The sequence below is a fragment of the Grammomys surdaster genome, unplaced genomic scaffold, assembly GCF_004785775.1.
Source record: "Grammomys surdaster isolate TR1022 unplaced genomic scaffold, NIH_TR_1.0 192, whole genome shotgun sequence".
Taxonomy (NCBI): Eukaryota; Metazoa; Chordata; class Mammalia; order Rodentia; family Muridae; genus Grammomys; species Grammomys surdaster.
Window position 1 is genome coordinate 2,303,403 of NW_021604637.1, and position 22,020 is coordinate 2,325,422.

The 22,020-nt window shown below is 41.3% G+C and overlaps 1 protein-coding gene across 4 annotated transcripts in view; it reads right to left on the reverse strand.

The window, feature by feature from the left end:
• The window catches only part of Inpp5f (inositol polyphosphate-5-phosphatase F), an 87,369-nt gene that overhangs the window by 36,715 nt on the left and 28,634 nt on the right, over positions 1 to 22,020 (reverse strand). For all 4 annotated transcript variants that reach the window (XM_028769344.1, XM_028769348.1, XM_028769349.1 and 1 more), the window contains exon 3: positions 4,125 to 4,261. In XM_028769344.1, coding sequence (XP_028625177.1) covers positions 4,125 to 4,261 — 137 coding nt within the window. The remainder of the gene's footprint in view (positions 1 to 4,124; positions 4,262 to 22,020) is intronic.

A 22,020-nucleotide genomic window follows, 5' to 3' on the forward strand; every position in this document is an offset into this window, starting at 1 on the left:
TAGAGATAGAGAGATAGAGAGATAGATACCAGATACAGAGATAGAGATAGAGTAATCCAACTGTCAAAGGAAGGAGGCGGCAAACATGTTAAGGCAAGAATGGGGGACAGACAATTCTAGCGAATGATAGCTAGTGAGACAATTAAATGTTTTATTTTATAAGCTGCCTTGCTCATGGAGATCAACAGGTTAACAGAATGGTAACTAAGACAATTATCTTTGTTTTTATTTCCTTAATTTGCTTTTATCTCAGCACGGAGGGGAGTTTTCTTGGGCCTACTATCCCTTAGCGTATCAGAAAATCCAAAGAACTCCTGAGAGCTGAACATTTATTAAAATTTCATTTCATATGGACTGGAGAGATGATTCAGCCGTTAAGAGCATTTCCAAAGGACCCAGATTTAATTCCAAGCACCTACATAGCTGTTGGACACTCCAGTCCCTGAGGATCCAAACCTTCCTCCAGTCTCCAAGGGCACCATACATTCATATGGAATACAGAATATAAGTAGGCAAAAAAAACCATACATATAAAAATTTTCTATTAAAAAGAGAACATTTATAAGCTATGCCCTAAGAATACATGACAGGCATCATTTACCATTTAGCATAAATATTTATTTATGAGTATTTAGTATAAATACTCACCTGATTCTTTAGGAAGTATTAACGTCCTGTGGGGTAAGGCTTTCGATTCAGTTAGGGGCATGGGTAACTATATGGAATAAACTTTCTGATATATTTTGAAAGAGAAATGCCCTCCATTAGCTCATGTATTTGAGTTTAGTCCCAATTGGTGGCATTGTGTGGGAAAGTTCTGGAAGCTCTAGGAGGTGGCGACTACTGGATGAAGTATGTCACTAGGGTGGGCCTTGAGGTTTTACTGCCTTGTCCCCTTCCTGCTCTCTCACTTCCCTCCTCACTCTCCTGGGTGAGGATGAAATGCGATCAGTCAGCTTCCTTGCACCTGCTGAAATGCTTTACCTGGCTGTTGCTATACCTTCCCCGACATGATGGACTATCGCTCGGAAGCCATAGCCACTATCAGACCTTCTCTCTTCTAATTTGCTTCGCTTATAGTATTTTATCACACCAATAGAAAAACAACTAATATCATGTGTGTGTGTGTGTGTGTGTGTGTGTGTATTCTGAGGATAGGGGTGACAGACAGACAGACAGACAGACAGACAGACTCTCTCATTCCCTATGTAGCGTAGCCCTGGCTTGTTTGTTACTTGCTATATAGATTAAACTGGACTTGAACTCACAGAGATCCACCTGCCCCTGGCTCTCAAGTGCTGGGATTAAAGGTGTGTGCCATCATGTCTGGCTAACTAATACACTTTTTTTTCCTAATACATTTTTGATATTACATGCAAATCTGTGTATATAACCAACTAAAAACAGAACTGTAAAAATATGGATTAAAAACATGCAGATGAGAATTACAGATCTATGGAACAAAGCATAAACTCCTTGGACTACCTTAACCAAAGGTGACACTAATCAATATTCTAGAAATTACTTTTAGAAAATTACTATATAATTACTATATAATAATTACTTTTAGAAAAGACAAGTATAAATTACTATACTTGTTATAATGAGCTAAAAATCAGCCCTATCAGAAAATAGTGATAAGAAAAATGATTTCTTGGGAACCCTTCCAGTCATAAAGTATTTTGTTTGGACATCCAAACAAAATTCCTTGGATGTTGACACTAGGATTGTCTTCCTTCCCAGCAGCCTGTAAGTTCTCTCAAGTGTATGATAGGCCCTTATTACAGCTTTGATTGTTTTTTAAAAATTTCACTACCATAAACTCCCGCAGTTTTTTTTTTTTCTTCTTACAAGTTATGTTTCACAACCAAGATTAAGAGCTGATGTTGCTGAAGGAAAACAAATGGTTTTCCTTTCAATTTTGTTATCTATATCCACTCTGAGATAAAAGTTTAAACAGCTTTCTGATGGGAAAGTGGAAACGGTGCCGCTCTCTGTTACAGCAATGAGATACAGCACATAAGATATGCAGGCAGGGAACAGAAGCCTTTGACACTTTTTTTCAAAATGCATAATGCATGTCTTCTCATTTTTTTGAGCCCTTAGGTGCCGCCCATAGCCATATACATATATATTTTTCAAATGATAGACTATATTGGAAAACAGTGTAGCAATTCTCAAAAAAGTTAAGCAGAATTACCAAAATGACCCAGGAACTCTATACTCAAAGGAAATGAAAACCTACGTATACCAAAAGCTTTGTATGGTACAAGCTGTTTACCACAGCACTATGTGTAACAGTTTAAAAACGGAAACAACGCAAATGTTCATCAACTGATGGGAAGTTAACAGAAAAAGCACACTCACACAGTGAAATATTATTTGACAATAATAAGGAATAAAGTACTGATAAATGCTATCACAAGTAAACTGGCAGGCAAACATGCCACACCCACCTCAGTTAAAACACAACTGAGGCAGAAACTTAAATTCTAATATTAGGCTCTGCAATAAAACCACTTCTGCTCCAATTACAGAAGAGTACAGGGCGCAGCAAACCAAGGAGCTGACCTGACAAACAGTAGGAGCACTCTGCTGGGACGGATGGCAGCAGAGGGTCACACAGAACAGTAAGCACGTTTCAAATCAGAGGGGCGTGCTGCAGTAGAAGAAATGCGCCAGCTTCACCTAACAAGTGCTTACGTGCATGCCCATGAAAGACGACAGGAGCTAAGGGGGAAAGCTCCTTCTAATTGAGTTTACATGAACAAAAGGAAAGGAGGAGATGACAGGTTTAAATTAATATTAGAAGATTAGAAGAAATCTTATGATTATCAGCATAGCTATCCTTACTCACTGTTGCAAAATTCCTTTACTGTGATATAAATTAAAAGTGAAAGGGAAAAGGGTATGATAATAATTTCTAAAATATTCACCCAAGGAATGGAAATACTTTCTCTATAGTTCTGCAGTGGTTTAAATGAAAGCCATCCTCAAAAAGTTCTAGCATTTGAATACTTGATCCCAGTTGGTGGTGGTGTTTTGGGGAGGGTTGGGCTATGTAGCTGGGGCAGGCTTTGAAGTTTCAAATCCACGTCATTCCCAGTGTATGCTCGGCACATGTGGTGGTTTAAGGAGCTCTTGGCTTCTGTTCAAGCCAACAATGTTTGCCACTCACTGCCACGATGGACTCTTATCCCTCTGGGGCCATAAGTCCAAATAAACTCTTTCAGTTGCCTTGGTCATAGTGTTTTAGAACAGTAACAAAAAGTGTTACCTTTTCCCCTAATTTGCACAGGTCATAACATATATTCCATTCTTAACATGAAGTATAATCTTCGGTGACTTTAATAAACACTATAGTTCAAACAACCTGATAATTCTAAACACATCCAGTTATGCTGGGCAGATGGCTCAGTGACGAATGTGCCTGTCGCACAAACCCCAAGGGCCTGGATTTGGATCCTCAGCACCCACGTAGGAAGCCACAGATGGAGGCATGTGCCTGTAACCCCGCCACCAGAAGATAGAAAAGACAGATCCCTAGAATGTGCTGGCCACACAACAGTCTAGCCAACCTGTGAGCATCAGGTTTAATGAAAGACTGTCTCAAGAAAACAAGTGCTAAGCTGGTCATGGGAGCAAACGCCTTTAATCCAAGCACTCAGAAGGCAGAGGCAGGGGGACCTCTGTGAGTTTAAGGCTAGCCTGGTCTACATAGGGAGTTCCAGGGTAGCTGGGGATACACACTGAGACCCTGTCTCAAACCCTGACATCCCCCCAGATGAAAACAAAAAAATTAAGTGGTGGAAGATGATACCTGATGTTGACCTGTCTTCATACGTGCACACACACACAAGCACTTTCATGAGCATATGCATGCACATATTCATACACTCCCCTCTTCCACGCACATGCACATATAAAAACCAATTATGCCATGAGCGAAGCCTGATTTTCACGTTAAAGATATCTTTCCCTCAACCCTTAAAGCGGCTCTGCTTCTGTCTTATACACTGCGATTCAATGGTCCTGAAGGGTCTGCTGCTTGCGCGAGGTTTGAAGACACAAATTACATGTCTGCTATCACATTATCTGTAACAGTCCCCTTGATGTCACCTTACCTCCAGCTCAAGCTCCTGAGGTTCCATTTCAGAAAGTGACAATACAGCAATCTTGGTGACTTTACAGACCTCATGGTCTCCTGGGAGTTTGCCCACCAATGCTTTCTGCCGAATTAAAATAAGCCACCATGGAAGATCTGAAAGAAAAAGAAAATCTAATAAATGGATGGTGTACATAGAGTGCTGCCGCCCTGGGGTGAATGGCCCAACAGTAGCAAAATGTAAAATGCGCAATAAAGACACCAAAAGCCCCTTAAACATAAGATGTCCAGTCTCACTCAGAGCAAGATAAATTATCCCACAAACACTTGTGGCTAGGCCATGGGGAAACAAGAACTCTTACACAGCAGTGTTGGTAGGATACCAATGTACACAACTGGAAAAACAACTTATGATGCCTATAAAAAGTAAAAGCATTTTATGATAAGATGATTCGTGCATGTAATGAGTAAAAAGCTTGGGCGTGTTACTAATGTACATACTATAATATAGCTGTGCTACACTGTGAGATACATCAGTGACATGGTTCTATAAATTATAATGATCTGGGAAACTCCCACTGCCTGTGACAGAATGGTGCAGCTCAGTGTGCCATGCATTTTGATTTGATCTAATCATGTTTGTAGTGATGAAGAATTTTGGTATAAATAAACTTACTATGTTGTCAGTGATATAAAAGTATAATATATAATTATATTCAGAACACAAGACTTAATTGAATATGCACAATGTGTTACATTTGCCACTGATTTATCATGGAGTATTTGCTTTGGGACAGTGATTCACAACATACAGGTTGTGACCCCTTTGGCAAACCTTTATCTCCAAAAATATTTGCATTACGATTCATAACAGAAGCAAAATTACAATTATGAAGTAGCAGTGAAAATAATTTTATGGTTGGGGTCAGCACAACATGAGGAACTGCATTGAAGTCACCATCATCTTAAATTTACTCTCACACCTGCTTCTCTTGCAGAAGACTTGGGTTCAGTTCCCAACACCCACACAGCAGCTTATACGTGTCTATAACTTTAGTTGAGGAATCTGATCTGATACCCTTCTAACCTCCACAGGCACTAGGCACACATCTGATACATACATACAGGCAGGCAGGCAAAACACACAATAAAACAAAATAATCTAAACAAAATGAAACAAAGTTTATAAGCTTGCTATAAAATATCACATCAAGATAATGCTGGCAGCATCTCATACATCACACTTCTATGTCATATTTATCACAACTCTGGCCTGCATCAGGAGGTTTGTCAAGTGATTTGATTTACATATCAAGAGGATGGTCTCTTAATAATGGTCCTACAATGATGAGGTCACTTTACAACCTGCTTATGAAACATCCCAGTTATTAAACAACACATATTGCATTATAATTTAAGATATATTTTATTAAACCAAAGCACAAAAAAATGTAATAGTCCCTCTTCACTAGCAGCTTTACTTTCTGTAGTTTTAGACTCCTGTGGTCAACTCTGGTCTAAAAGCACCAAATGGGAAATTTCAGAAATAAACAATTAGAATGTTTTCAGTCATAGGTCATCAATGTGGGCCTGGGGGTGGTCTGTAACTCCAGCTGCTCAGGAGGCTAAGGCAGAAGGATTGGGAGTTCAAGGCCAGCCTGGCCATTTCATCAAAGGAAGGAACCAGGGGACTGGAGAGATGGCTCAGCAGTTAAGAATACTTACTGCTCTTGTAGAGATCGAGTTACTAGTTTTTGCATGGCAGCTAATGACCATCTATAATCCCAGTTTCAAGTGATCTAAACCCTCTTCTGCCCTCATGAGCACTGAAGGGCTCTATCGGGCCAGTGCATGGCAAGCAGGTTTTCTCTTTTACCTTCTCCTCCATTCCCTCTGCTTTGCTAAACTGTTAGGTTCCATTCCTAAAGCTATCACCAAGGTCTAATCCCTTATCTGGCCATTTCTTCCCCCTGGACACTAGACACTACCAAGGTACAGCTATCAAAGTACTGAAGTCCAGCAATTAAAAGCCCCCTTTGGCATACTTAATTAACATGCCCAATCAAAATTAACCCACTCATCCTAACACAGGGTTCCCCATTTTCCCTTCATAAACTGTCACTTGCTTATGGGCCACATTGGTTGTCTCCTCTCTATCCAGAGGCAGTCCTTTGTCGCTCTCAAACAAATACCCCTCCCCCCCTCCCTCATTTCCCTCCCTTTTCTCCTTTGTCCTCTATCTCCAGTGTTTGTCTCTTATTCCCTGCCCTTTGTCCTTTTGGGGCAAATAAATCTCCATTGTGCTGAGAACTTGTTATGGAATGTCTTGTGCTGATTCTGTTCTTTCTGGTGCTGCAAGCATACAGTGAACAGAGATACATGCAGACAAGACACACATATAAAATAAAAATAAGATAAATCTTTTTTAATTAAGTAAGGACCAGTGAGGTGGTTCCGTGGGTAAAAGCACTTGCCACTAAAGTCTGACAATCTGAATTTGACTCCTAGACTCCATAGTGGAAAAGGAATGTTGGCCTCTAACTTCCATACATCCTGTGGTGCGCGAATACACATCCCCCCCCCTCTAACACACATACACACACAAATCAAATACATCACATACAAATAAAATCATAAAATTTAAAATAAAAAGTAGGAAAAGGCTAGAGCATAGCTCAGTGGCAGAGCAATTGCCTAGCAAGTGAAAGGTGACAGGTTCAATCCCTAGCACTCCGAAAACAAATAAATTCCATGCCATTCTTACTAGTATAATGAAGTCACATGACTTTCCATTGTGTTTCACCACCGAAGCCGCCTTTGTTCATTGTATCCATGCTGTATATGTTACCTGCCCATTAGTCTTGTAGTACTCAGATGGATTATCAGACGGACTAGCACAGTATTAGCACAGTTCAAGTACCCTAATGCTGTTACAGTGTTGTTTGCCATTCACTTTACTTCATCTCATTGCTGTTAACCTCTTATTAAGTCTAATTTGAAAATTCAAATATATCAAGGTATTACGATTAGAAAAAATACAGTATAGTCATGCACTGTTTATGATGGAAATACATACTGAAAAGTGTGCTGCTAAGTGATTTCACGTGAGAACATTTAGGGTGTACTTCCAGACTAAGACAGTTATAATGCCAATAGGTCATGCTCTTACTGGACCACTGTGGCATCTTATTATTGACCAAAATGTTACTGTTGATTATAGCTGGTCTTTGCTATTTGGTGGGTTCTTCTTTTCCTACCCTTTATCTGTCCCACCTCACCCCCATCACTAGGAGATTAAAAAAAAAAAGACAGAAGGGAAGAGAGAGATCTTTGAATCTAATTTATTTCCTTTTTTTTTTCCTCTTTGAGCATGATTACTAATAAACCTTAAAAGCTCCCTCCAACTCCCACCAAACAAACAACCACCACTGATTCTGCCTATTGGGGCCCCAGCACTCATATAACCTCTGATGAAAAGTTTCCAGAATTCCAAATGTCACACAACCAGCTGCAGCTAGCAAAACCACATCTCTGTTAGAGTGAGAGGCAGACCACAGCAACTGCTACGGACAGCCCAAAGCAACTCCATAGTCCCACACCTAAGATTAAAATGAAAATATATTCTTATAGTATTTCTGTGCTTCTTAAAGAAATAAAATTCGAGATTTCTCACCACAGTTGACAGCACATGGCCGTGCACATATGATATAGTGTTATGTGCTATTTCAAGCATCCACTGGGGACACAGTATACCCCTCCAGAGAAAAAAGGAGATACAGAACCTATCAGACCTCCATAAGAAGGAAGGAGTGGTATGATCACATACAGATGTAGATTCATTTATACAAAAGCAAGAGGAGAATTAAGGCAGAAGTTAATGTGAGTGTTTAATGATAAGAGGGAAAGCAGAAGTGAGGTAGAAAGGGGCACATGGGACTGGGACAGAAGAGACAAGTGTTGGTGCTGGGGAGATGGCTGAGTGGTTAAAAGCACTGGCTACTATCCCAGAGGACATGGGTTTGCTTCCCAGCACACATCTAGTGGCTCATAACCATCTGTAACTCTAGTTCTAGGGGATCCAACACCCTCTTCTGGCCTCCTAGGGCACCAGGCACACACATGGTGCATAAACATATCCACCATATCCACATAGCCACAAGCATAAAATAATAAGATCATAAAAATGAAGAGGAGGAGGAGGAGAGTAACAGTTTGGAGCACTTTCCTAAAAATGAATGGCCTCGGAGTCTAGCTCCAGTTCTTAGAACATCAGAAATGCTTCAGTCAACCAGAATGTGAGGGAACTCAACATAAGATGCAAGGGGCAGCTGGGTAGTGGTGACGCATGCCTTTAATCCCAGCACTTGGGAGGCAGAGGCAGGCGGATTTCTGAGTTCGAGGCCAGTCTGGTCTACAGAGTGAGTTCCAGGACAGCCAGGGCTACACGGAGAAACCCTGTTTTGAAAAACAAAACAAAACAAAAAAAGATGCAAGGGGCGAACCATTGTATGGCAAGTTGAAAACAACCACATTTAGGACACAGGAGAGAAAAAAGATACCCTAGAACTGAAGTATGGCTGGTCGTGAGCCAGCATGTGGGTTCGAGGGATGAGTCGAGGTCCTCTAAGAGCAACAAGTGCACTTAACTACTAAGCTGTCTCTCCAGCTCCAATATACTACTTTGTTTTTTTTAAGATTTAAATATTGTAGATAAAACTAATGTTCTTTTGATTGCCTTTGACCACCATCCCTTACTCTACAGAAAGTCTTGACTCCAGCCTCTCCTTTGTTAGTCTCTCATGTGAAAACCACAGAGATAAAGAAAATGATTACTATTTCTTGGCGTTAGTCCTTCAAACTTTGCTTGAGGGCTTAAGAAACAGTATAGCAATTACTTATTTCATAGGCACCACTCAGCTGCTTGTTTAGATGCTTCCCGATTTCTCTCTCCACATAACCAACCCTGTAATAACAAGGGGGAAATGCCAACCAGGAATATTTGTTGTTTCTCACATGCTTGCTTACATTTATGGCCTAGTTCTGTGGGCTAGACTCCTGAGGCCAGTTACCCCTCCTAGAAACAGAGCACAGCCTTAACACTCACACAGTGGTGTGGTTATGAGGACCAGCCACACACAGAAGTTACATTTGCATCACAGTAATCTAAAGATGGGGGGGGAGATGGAGATCAGTTATTCTTATATGGCATAAGATTCAAATTATTATTGTTAAGACAACCTTGTTGAGACAAGGTTTCACAAAATCCACATAGGCTGGGAATTCACCATGAAAAATGACCTTGAACTCCTGATCCTCCTGCCTCCATCTCTCAAGTGCTAGGACTGGAGATGAGAGACACCAAAGCCAGCCAAAGTTTCAAATTCCTGAAGGGCTTTTACAGTTTACACCTGAGATACCTACAGAAAGATGTCTGCATTTTACCAACGATTTCAGACAATGAAAATATACTTTTAAAATCTGTCCACCCTTCCTTTGTTCTCAGTGAAGTTAAGAATAAGAGCATTTGCATGTTTCCCTGTCATTTCAAACACCATCTCAGGGAAGAAATGTAAACCAGATGACTAACTGCTCTTACGATCCTTGTAAGCTCAGATGCTGCTCAGATGTACCTTTTTCTGAGTGCTGGAGATCTACCCCAGGACCTTGTACACAAGAGCTAAGCTGCTGAGCTACAGCCCACCCCAACTACAGCTTTTAATTATCCTTCTGGTGATGTGATCACCCTGTGGGTTTTGAAATGTTCTCTCTCTGTGCTTCTTGACTTAAATCTACTTTAATAGTAACATAGCTATACTAGTTTTTATTAGGTTAATTTGTGTGATTTTTTTCCCTTCTTTGAGACAGGGTCTTCACTATGCAGCCCTGGCTGGCCTGGCACTATTGTAAGAAACATTTTTTTCAATGAAAGGTAGTTAGTTGGCAAGAACTCAATATTTCCTAACTCTTTCTCTTCCCCTTTGTGTAGATCAGAAAATCATGACAAACTGTGAAGTCACACTCCCTCCAATGGGATGAGACAAAGACCACCTAACTATGTCAGACACAAAAGACAGAATCCATCTTGGCCAAGTGTGCTTGCTACACTACATGGGACTAGGTGCATTGATTTTTTCCAAAAAGAGCTGCCTGGCCGAGCTAACTTTGTTTTCTTCATGTGACACTTGTGCCATGCTGAGATTATTACTTGCTTCTCCTATTGTGTAGACCAGGCTGGCCTAGAATTCCAGAGATCTGCTTACCTCTACCTCTGCCTCCTGAGTGCTGGGATTAAAGGTGACAGTTTCTTTGTCACAACTCTTTACTCTCTGCCTTTATGTACATATAATACATACTATGTACAATATTTATCTTGCACACAGAACGTAAATGGATATTGGTTTTCCAGTGTCACAAAGTCTTTGGGTTTTGTATGAACTGCCACGTTAATGTGTTTGAAATAAGCCCATCATCTCTTACTTCTGTCAGCCATTCCAAGTATGCCTTTTACTTGCTTAGCTTCCTTTGAATTAAGTCTTTCACTATTATTGCCCCACTTTCCTACTCTGATAGCTTTTACAATCTTTTATTATTGTTTGCCCTTATACAGTAGGAAATGAACCTTAACCTATTAAGCCTAAAAGTGAGTTAGAGTCTTTATCAATTCCTAGAGAATGAAAGAATAATCTTGGAGTAGAAACCTTTTAAAATTCTTTTTGTGGCATCTTCATCTTCTCCTCTTCCTCCTCTTTCTTCTACTTGCTAAATTATGTAATGTTGCTGTTACTGTTGTGTGTTAATTCTACATTAAATTTAAATTCCATATGAAGCCAAGTTCATTTACATTTAGCAACTTTCCTTGCTATCTCCATGCTTCCAGGAGCAATCATCTCGCTTTTGACTGGAGACCTTTCTTTTTTGCCATATTGCTAGGGACTGAACACATGGCCTTGCACACACTAGGTTAGCTCTCTAACCCTGAAGAACTCTTTACCATTTCTTTTAGTTCAAAGACATACTAGTGACATATACCTTAGTTTTTGACTATTTAATACTGTCTTTCTTTTCCAATAGGATGGTGGGATAAAGGCAGGGCAGTAAGACAGGGAAATTAAGAGGACACATAAAGGGGAAAGAAGTCTGGCCAAAGCTCCTGGACAGCTGAGAAGCAAGAATTTCAACACAATTATAAACAGTTGGTGTGAAGGCTTCTGACAGAGACAAAACTGCTTTTTTGTATTTTTTCCTTTTTAGTATTTTGTTGTATGTATAGAGTAATAATAGTAATACAAAAAGAACATGTTAAATCAGCAATGAGCCACACCTAAAGGCCTGAGCCTGTATGACTCTCAAGTGTGGCCTTTCTCTTTTCCTAGACGTATGCAAACTTCACAAACAAATCTGAACCTTTGTTTATAGTAAAGACATGCTAACTAACTTCTCTGCAGCCCCACGACCTAGGGTTTTTACCTTATCAGCGGTGACCCCTTTGCTTTACTAAAGTGCATCATACTAAAAAGAAAATAACCCTTAGTAAGCCTCCCAAACATGACTTCAGAAGCCATGAAAGCAATGTGTGACTATCTCACAGATACTCAATCCTGACTCTCTCTTGAGAAGCCCACACCAAACAGGCCTGGGTCATGTGCTGTCTTTAGAGCCTCTGTTGCCTATTAACCCTGTGTTTAAAGCTATTTAAATCTCCTCTTAACAAACTCTAACTCTGTATCATACTGGCTTCTGCTACAAAGTAAAGAAGTTAGGGAGATGGCAACCATGAGGCCCACACATAAAAGCTGGGCAGAGGGTGGGAGAGATGGCTCAGGTCAAGGTACATGTTCCAAGCCTGTTCCATACACCTTAACTCACAATTAACTTTTTTTTAAAGATTTATTTGTTTATTTTATGTATATGAGCACACTGTAGGTGTCTTCAGACACACCAGAAGGGGGTGTCATATCACATTGCAGATGGCTGTGAGCCACCATGTGGTTGCTGGGAATTGAACTCAGGACCTTTGGAAGGGCAGTCAGTGTTCTTAACCACTGAGCCATCTCTCCAGCCCATTAAATGTTTTTTTTTTGTTGTTGTTGTTTGGTTTTTTTCGAGACAGGATTTCTCTGTGTAGCCCTGGCTGTCCTGGAACTCACTCTGTAGACCAGGCTAGCCTCGAACTCTCAAACTCAGAAATCCACCTGCCTCTGCCTCCCAAGTGCTAGGATTAAAGGTGTCCACCACCACCGCTGGCCACAATTAACTTTTAAAGACTAGGCTGACATAGTGGCTTCCCTGTAATCCCAAAGCTTGGGAGACACAGACCAGGACAAAATGGTTAGCTAGACTATCCAGGTTCAGCAAGAAACCTTACTTCAGTAAAGAAAGTGGACAGCAATCTAGGAAGACATCTACTATCCATCTCCGATATCTATAAGCACATAGACACACTTGCACAGGTACCCATACACACATGCATCCATAGTGCACAGAAAGGTGGGGGAGTCCCATGAGTAGAACTCTCTAAAAAGAGCCCCTCAAGTTGTTATGGACAACAGTGGGGAGCTGTCTCAGGCAGTACTCCATCACCACTAACAATAGCACCCAGTTTTTTATTTTAGCTTTGTGTGACATGCTGTTTTTGTTGTTTGTTTGTTTGTTTGTGACAGAGCTTCTCTACATAGCCCTAGCTGTTCTGGAACTCATTATGTAGACCAACTGGCCTCAAACTTACAGAGATCCACCTGCCTCTGCCTCTATACACCACTATACCTGGCTATGTGATCCTTTGATGATTGATTAATTTGATATGTCAATTCAACTGAAAGAAGTAATATCCTGATAACTAGTACATTTCTGGGTACATGCTATCTCAACAAGAAATCAGCACTGAAAATGATAGACCAGTGTTGGTGAGCACCATACAATCTGCTGAGGGTTGGAGAGAACAAAGGAAAAGAGGAAGGGCTAGTGTGCCCTCTGCTGACTTCTGGCCCTGGGAGATTGGGTTCTGTGGTTGACCTTTGGGTCTGGACCAAGTCGTGTAGTACTAGAGTTCCTCCAGGCTTCTGTATTCGGGTCTGCACTGGAACCACTTCAGAGGCTTTGTTGGTCCTCAGGCTTGTAGATGGTAGGTCTGGATCTCCAGTTAACATCATAGTAAATCTTTCTTCTCTCTTTACTTCCCTACCTCTGTTTTGCTTCTCTGGAGAGCCCTGGCTCATACAGATAGATGCTAGATAACAAAGCACCGGCTGCTGTAACAAATCCCTAAAACTGTGAGACAGCTTTGGGATTGGACGGAGGAGCTGAAGTCTGGAGGTACACGCTGGGAAAAACCAACACTGTCATGAATGAATCCTTAAAGGGGATTCAAGCAACAGCTCAGAAACTAAACACCTGAAGAGAAAGGCTCAGTCTTCTCAGAAAACCCCAGGGCAATTCTAGAAGTTCTAGATGGAAACAGTTACTAGACAATGGTGAGGGGGCCAGCTTTGTCACAGAGGGAAGGATTTTGAAGTGTGTTCACATTTTACTATTTCGTAGAAAGTAGAACTGAAGAATAATGGAGCTGGATATTTAGATGAAGCTATTTCTAAGTAAAATGTCATTGCTAAATGACTCTCCTTGACTGATTACAGTAAAAATCAAGAGGACAAAGATGACTCAAAGGCACAATTGTTAAGCAAAAAAGGAAAAAAAAGCAGAAGCAGAACTTTTAAAAGAATTGAATATTTCTCCACCCATCCATGCTGCAAACTATGAGAAAGGCAAAGGCACTCTGGAAAAAACACTGCGGCCTAGCATCTGTGTGGCAAAGAAATTAGTATGGGTGAGTAGACCCAGCTATCCTGGCAGGAAAACCATCAGTATGTGGGAGAGTGGATACCAACTTTTGGGATTCCACAGAGCAAGCAGACATTTGGTCAAAATGTACACAATTCTTAAAAGCAAGGCAAGAATGACTCCAAAGATGGTTCTGACATCATAAGACCCATCTCCTCAGTTTCCAAAAGGAAGACTGTGGCTGACTCACTTTCACTAGGCCAGGCAGCTTTTATGTAAAGCCAGGTGGACGTGGACAACCAGCATCCAAGGGTCATGGTCCTTCCTGAGTAAGAGATGGGGGCAGGCCCTCCACCTCAGTAGATCTGGGAAGTGGAACTTGATTACTAGAGTTGTCATTTTTTAAACTGTTTTTTTTTTATATCTTTCTTACTGTGTGTGTGTGTGTGTGTGTGTGTGTGTGTGTGTGTGTGTGTGTTAGAGGACTATTTGTAAAAGTCAGTTCTCTTTTCCCCAGGGATGAAATTCAGATCATCAGGCTTAGGGGATGCCTCCTTTACCCTTGGAGCCATCTTGTCAATCCATAAACTTTTACTCTCAGTGCCCAGAGAACTCACTGAAGGAAACAACTGGAGCTCAAGGAAAATGAATGGAAAGTACAGTGTGCAGGAGGTGAGCTGCCTGGCCTGCCATCAAAGGAGAGACAGGCTGTGTGCACGGGGGCTCGGAGCCATGGGTTGCATGCAGCATAGCACTACCGCAGAGGAGGAGCCATCTGCATCAAGGAGACCAGAGTTCACATCAGTCTTAAGAGAGCCAAGAAACTCTGGCACAAAAAAATCACACAACAAGCTGAGAGGAGTCAAGAAAAGGATGAGACATTCAGTACTCTGGCGAGGCACCTGGGGAACAAGAGGGACAGGAGAAAAGAAAGAAAACCAACCGGCTGACCATCAGATTACTGATTGTCAACTAGACTAGCAGCTAGCTTCTGGCTTCTAGAACAGAGCTACTGATAGCATGAAGTGACTAGGCAAACACAGATTCCACACTTTACTCAGAGTGCATTAGGAGGACAGTCAGTAAGAGTTGGTTGTTCCCCAAAGTGGGTTCAGAGATGGAACTCCGGTCATCAGGCTTGGAAGCAGCTACCTTTACTTGCTGAACCATTTCAAAACTGGCCCAAAATTCTTTAAAATTAACCAGGAACCTACTTACTGGTAAAAATCTTACATGTGGATGAAATAAATAATTCTGAGATCTCTGTGAAAAAGAAAATGAATGTAAGAAGCTATTTGAAGAACACTTTACATCATTTATATTTTGTAGACATTATACTGTATATAATACTACTGCTTTGAGGAAAATATTCTAAAGAAACTTCAGTCTAAGCAGTACTGACCTATAAATATCAAAATACACTTGTGTGGATTTTTATTTTTGTTTACTGTGTCACAGATGGAGCCCAGGGCAATGTATGTACTGACTAAGCACATGTTCTCCAACGACCTAGGTTTCCAGTCCTAGTTCTGGTTGGCTATGTTTGCTTATAGGTATGTATGTATGTATGTATGTATACATGTATGCATGCATGTATGTGTTTATTTATTTAGTATGGGTGTATGAGTCATCTCAGCCCTATTTTTTGTTTCTACTTTTAATGAGTGTTCTTTTTTTTCAGTCTGTATGAGTATCATGATTGCATGTGTATCTGTACGCCATGTGGGTGCAGTGCCAGAGGAGTTTGAAAGAAGGCATCAGATACCCTGGAACTAGAGTTATGAATAGTTGGTTGCTGCTATGTGGGTACTGGGAACTGAGTCCAGGTTCTCTGCAAGAGCACCAAGTACTTTTAACCAACATCATATCACCATTGGGTTTTTACTATTGTTACTGTTTGTTTGCTTTCAAGATAGGATCTCACAACGTAGCTCTGACTGTCTTTTTTTGGTTGGTTGGTTGTTTTTTTTTTTTGTTTGTTTGTTTTTTGTTTGTTTTTCGAGACAGGGTTTTTCTGTGTAGCCCTGGCTGTCCTGGAACTCACTCTGTAGACCAGGCTGGCCTCGAACTCAGAAATCTGCCTGCCCCTGCCTCCCAAGTGTTGGGATTAAAGGTGTGCGCCACCACTGCCCGGCAGCTGACTGTCTTGAAACTCACTAGGTAGACCAAGCTGGCCTCTAATTCAGAGATCCACCTACCTATACCGCCTGGGTGCTAAAATTATAAGCTGTGTATCACCACACCCAACCCGTATCTTTTAGTTAAATAAATCAGGAGCTGGGGAGATGGTTCAATGAGTAAAGGTACTTGCCACCAAACCTCATAACCTGATTTCAATTCCCTAGGACCCACATGATAGAAATGAAGTGCCAGCTCCAACAGGTGTCCTGACATCCACGCAATTCAAATGCTCACACAACAGGGGAAGGGATTGCTCTGTTTTGAGTCAAGGTCTCTGTGTAGCCCCCACTGGCTTGGAATTCACTCATTATGTAGCATAGGCTAGTCTTGAACTCATGATCCTCCTGTCTCTGTATTCAAATTGCTGAAATTATAGGGTTTTGCCATAACACACAGCTTCAATGAGTCTGAGGCCCTTTTTTGAGATATAAATTATATACCATAAAATTTACCCATTTAGGAAATGGCCAGATGACTCAACAGATTAAGGCACCTGCCACCAAGTCTGACAGCATGAGTCCTGTAACCCACTTACACAGGCATGTGTTCTCTCTCTCTCTCTCTCTCTCTCTCTCTCTCTCTCTCTCTCTTTCTCACACACACACACACACACACACACACACACAAAACATATGCCCTAAATTAGTCAATTAAATGTAAAAAAAATAAATAAATGAAAGCAAAAGCAAAAGAATTTTAAATTTAAAAATGAAAATAATTGCCGGACAGTGGTGGCGCACACCTTTAATCCCAGCACTTGGGAGGCAGAGGCAGTGGATTTCTGAGTTTGAGGCCAGCCTGGTCTACAGAGTAAGTTCCAGGACAGCTAGGGCTACACAGAGAAACTCTGTCTCAAAAAAACAAAAAACAAAAATGAAAATAATTATAAAAAATTTTAAAATACAGCACTCGGGAGGCAGAGGGTGGTGGATCACTGTGAGTTTGAGGCTAGCCTCATCTACACATTGAGTTTCAAGCCAACCATGAACACATAATGAGACCTAGTCTCAAGAAATAAACAAAAAAAAACCAGCCACTTGTAAACAGGCAATTCAATGATCTTAATCAATCCATAGTTGTGAAAGTTTCATCACAATCACAATCCAGGTTTTTGGTTTGTTGCTATTATTTGGTTTGTTTGTTTGTTTGTTTTTAAGGCAGAGTCTTATGTAGTCCGAACCAGCTTTGAATGTGCTTTGTAGAAGATCTTGTATTTCTGATCCCCTCCCCAACCCCAGTGCTGAAATCACAGGCATGGGCCACCACAACTAGTTTTCCTGCATGTTTTTTGTTTGTTTGTTTGTTTGTTTTGTTTTTTGGTTTTTTCGAGACAGGGTTTCTCTGTGTAGCCCTGGCTGTCCTGGAACTCACTCTGTAGACCAGGCTGGCCTCGAACTCAGAAATCCACCTGCCTCTGCCTCCCAAGTGCTGGGATTAAAGGCGTGCACCACCACCGCCCGGGTTTCCTGCATGTTTTTAATAATGTGACTTGTCAATAGATAATAAAAAATTTATTCTCACTTGGTACAAAGTACATAGACATAAAACTCGTGTTCAAACTGGATTATTGTGGTGGTTTTAATAAGAATGCCACCCGCCCCCCCGCCTCCCCCCAGGCTCATATATTTGAACGCCTGGTCTTCAGGGAGGGGCATTAGTTGAGAAGGATTAGAAGTGTGGTCTTATTGGAACAAGTGTGTTAATGGAGGTGGGCTCTGAGGTTTCAAAAGGCGAAGCTACACCCAGTATCCTTTTCTTCCTGCTGCCTGAGCATCCAGATGTAGAACTCTCAGTTACTTCTCCAGCACCATGCCTGCCCACCTGCTGCCTTGCTTCCCCCACCATGATGGACTAAACCTCTGAAATTATAAGCAAGTTCCAATTAAATGCTTTATTTTATAAGAGTTGCTATGGTTATGGTGTCTCTTCACAGCAATAGAACACTGGCTAAGGTACATATTATCTAAAGTGCTGTCCTAGGAACTAGGCCTTCATAGACCTGAGAGCTCTGCACAGGCTTTTGTCTCTAATGCCCTTGAGGATAGGGTTTTTCAATGGCTTTATAGGCAAGTACTGAAACAATGCTAATGATGCAATTTATTCAATGTTAAAGCATATGAAATATTTCTTGTTATTAGTCCTATATAAAAGCAAGGAAGCCCTCTATATAAAGATTACAGTCAGTTTAAAAATCATAAGCACAACATATTTTGCCATTTTAATGATTGAGATATAGTCACCATTTTCAAACTAGGAAAACACAGATGGTGAGGACTATTTTCATGAATGAGAACTACATAAGTGATTCTGTCTGTGACTGTTCAGTGAGGAGTAATTCATTCAATTACTAAACAAAGAGATTTGCCAACTTAACCAAGACAATTTTCAAACTATTTCTGATATTTCATGCGATATGTATCTTTGCTAATGAATCTCTGCACTTGTTATATTTAGTTAGTTCTTACCTTAATTGAGCTTATCTTCTTGGACTTCAGAGTATATTTTAACTTGAAGAGCTTTTGTGACCCACTTTAAATCTCCAGCCTAAAGCAATCTTTTCATAGATGCTTGAATAAAGATATAACTGCACTCCAGATATTATATAGAAAATAAGTGATAGAAATGTCCATCGGTGCGTTTTGCACAGTTGTTACTCTACCATGCACCCCCCCTCATTCCCTTGCCTCTTACCCCTGCACTGCCTTTTTTACTAGCCTGTCTTACTCATTTTTCTGACATTAACTCATATGTCACTTCCTCAAAGACGTCCTCCATCCTGGGATCCAACTCGATCCAGTGAGGCACACAGTACCCATACCCTAGAAGCTTAACTGTCAGATACAGTACACTAAACCTTGAAGGTACATTTGCCTGTTAGTATCAGAGGAGGAGTATTCAAACGAGAAACAAGCAAACATCTCTACATAGATATCTTCTGGCTTCCAAGGCTAATAGAACATTTTTTAGAGGACCTTACAGAATGAGTGACAGAACAGCTGAACTTGGTGGCATACACCTTTAATCACAGTGCTCAAGAGGCAGGAGTAGGTAGGTGTACCTCTATGAGTTCAAAGCCAGTCTGAACTCATACATAAAGTATATAGTGAGTTCCAGGCCACCTAGGAATATATAATGAGACTTTGTCCTTCCCCTTCCCACCCCTAGGAAAAAAAGTACAATTGAACATACTTTAAATTTTTTCACATTTTACTACTAAAAACATTTTTGCAGTCTCACAATAGTTTCTGGTGACTTATTAATTTCACCTCAGTATCAGTAAATATTAATTTGAGCAAAACATTCCAATTGTACCTTTCCCCCCCAAAAAAAAAATCTATGTACATAGAAATTAGGTGGTTCTGTAGTAGGCTACCTCTTAGGTTCTTTAAAGGAAAAACAAAAGAAAGCCAAGCAAAGAGGGCACAGCAGCACGTGTCTACACAATCCCAGCACACAGGAGGTGGAAGCAGAATTACAAGCTCAACACCATCTTACGTGACAGTTCCAAGTCAGTTGGAAAACACAGCAAGAACAAACACAAACAACTGAAAGAAAAGACAGAAAGGAGGAAGGAAAAAAGAAAGAAAAAATGAGAAAAATCAGTCATTCTTGGTGATTACTATGATTAAGAACTCAGCCTATCCAATTGCTTTGAAGGCACGGCCATCTGGCACCTGAGGTTAATGAAGAGTCCTGACCCAAAGTCATCATGTGATCTTTCAGGTCTAGCCTACCTCCTCACTGCTTAGTCAGACACATTTGATGTCACCAGGCAACAGAGACAAGTGGGACTGGAGAGGACTCCCTGCAATGCTTTATAGTAAGTGCTTTTACGAACATTAGGTTCCTGCCGTGGGCTGAGCCATCTCTTCTGTTGAAGTCTTCATCTTAGAATGTGACCATATTTGGAGACAATCTCTAAAGAGGAATTACATTAAAATGAATTCACTAGGGTAGATGTTAATCCAGTACAACTGGCTTTATTATTTTTTAAAGAATTAATTATTTTTAGTTATGTATAATTATGCAGGGTATGTGTGTGTACATGTGGATGCCAATGCCCAAAAAGGCCAGAAGCACTGGATTCCCTGGAGCTGGTGGCTGTTGAGAGTCACCTGACATGAATGCTGGAAATCTAACTCAGGCCCTCTTCAGGGCCTGAGTATATGCTCTCAACTGCTGAACCACCTCTAGCCCACCAAATAATATTATTAAAAAAAAACCTTTAAAGACATAAAGGTACAAAGGAAGGGAAGCCCAAGGGAAGACAGGAATCACACAGCCATCTATAAGCCAAGGACAGAAGTCCTGGAAGAGGCCAGTCCTGCCAGCTCTTTAATCTCCAGCATTATAGGAAGATGAAATCCCGTTGTTTAATGCGTCCCACAACCTAGCGCACAAGTACAGTTCCAGAAGTCACAAAAGCCTGCTGCTATATTCCTCGGAGCCCAGAGTTCAGTGACAATCATGAGCAGCAGCACAGCTCACCCACGCCATTTTTAGACTGACAATGACATCTGTTCAAATAAAATCATGTTCCTGTCACACCAGGCAAGAACAGGAGTGAGTGCATTCATGTGTAGAGAGTCAGTAGGAGGAGACAGGAGGGACAGGAGCTTACATACAGATGCCTTAGTCCCCTCATCTCCTCCTCACCCACAAATGACAAGACATCCCCACGGGAAATGTCCCCAAAACACCAGCTCAATTATGACACACAAGGAACGCAGCTCCTTCTGGCCAGTCTGACTCTGAGCAAGAGAGAGGAGGGATGAGGCAGTCTGGAGGACAGAGGATGAAAGGGAAGAGAAGGGTGGATCTCCTTCCTTCAGTGAGGAGCTGGGGGTGGAGGAACACAGAGAAGAAAAGGCTGTGGGGGCATGGAAGAGCAGAGAAAGATCAACAGAGGGCCAGACCTCCATCCGCTTCTCCTATGGCTTCCTTCTTTTAAAACCATATATGTTAAGTTGCCATGACCAGGACAAGATAAGGATACAACTGATGAGTAACTGAGAGACTTGTTCTGCTCTCCTTTTCCGTTTTCATATTTTCTTTCCCAGTTCACTCTCCTCCCAACTCCCTCTTCCACTACTTCCATTACTATGGCGTGTACTGCCTACACAAGGCCAACCAAGACCTGCATCCATCTGCACAGGACAGACGTTCAGCAGGCATTAATTTCAATTTAGCCAGTGCTGATAAAAGACAACTTAGGGTTCTCTCCAAGGTTACTCCCTGCTGCTCTAACTGCTCCCCTCGTCTAGGTAAGTGGTCCTGTGAACTAGGTGTCCTGGGAGGTCCTTGGAGATCCAAGGACCAATAAGCTTCTCTACTGTGTGAGCCACACTCCCTCCCTAGCCGATATGTTTGATTGCTAGTCTGTCTCCCCTGATTACAGGGAACCTCAAATTAGGCTTGAAGGATGAGAACACCATCTTTAGAGAAGAATTCTTTTTCTACATGTAAATAGGGTCTAGGGCTGAAGCTTGGCTGGTAGTGAGTCCTTGCTTAACATGCATAAAACTCTGGGTTCAGGCCCCAGCACCACCTGAACTTGGTATGATTGTGCATACCTGTAATCTCATCACTCCAGAGAAAGCAGGAAAATCAGTTCAAGGTCATCCTTGGCTATATGTGAAGTCTGAGGCCAGCATGGGCTACAAGAGACGTCCATCTCAAAAAAGAAAAAAAAAAATCAAAGAAAAATAGATGAAGGAGATGTGCAAAAAGAAATGTCAGTGAGGGACCTCACATCCTAAACCATATCCACGTTCAGTTTCCTGGGTTCTTACAAATTGTGTTTGCACCAGCTGACAGATTTTCCCCTTAAGTTAAGCTGATAGACTTGTGTAAGTAAGGGAGCCTTGATAAGATAGTGCCGTGTAATTTACTAAGAACCTTCAGGTACCTTCGTGTGGCACATAATGAGGCAAATTACTCTGGTTCTTGCTTTATAG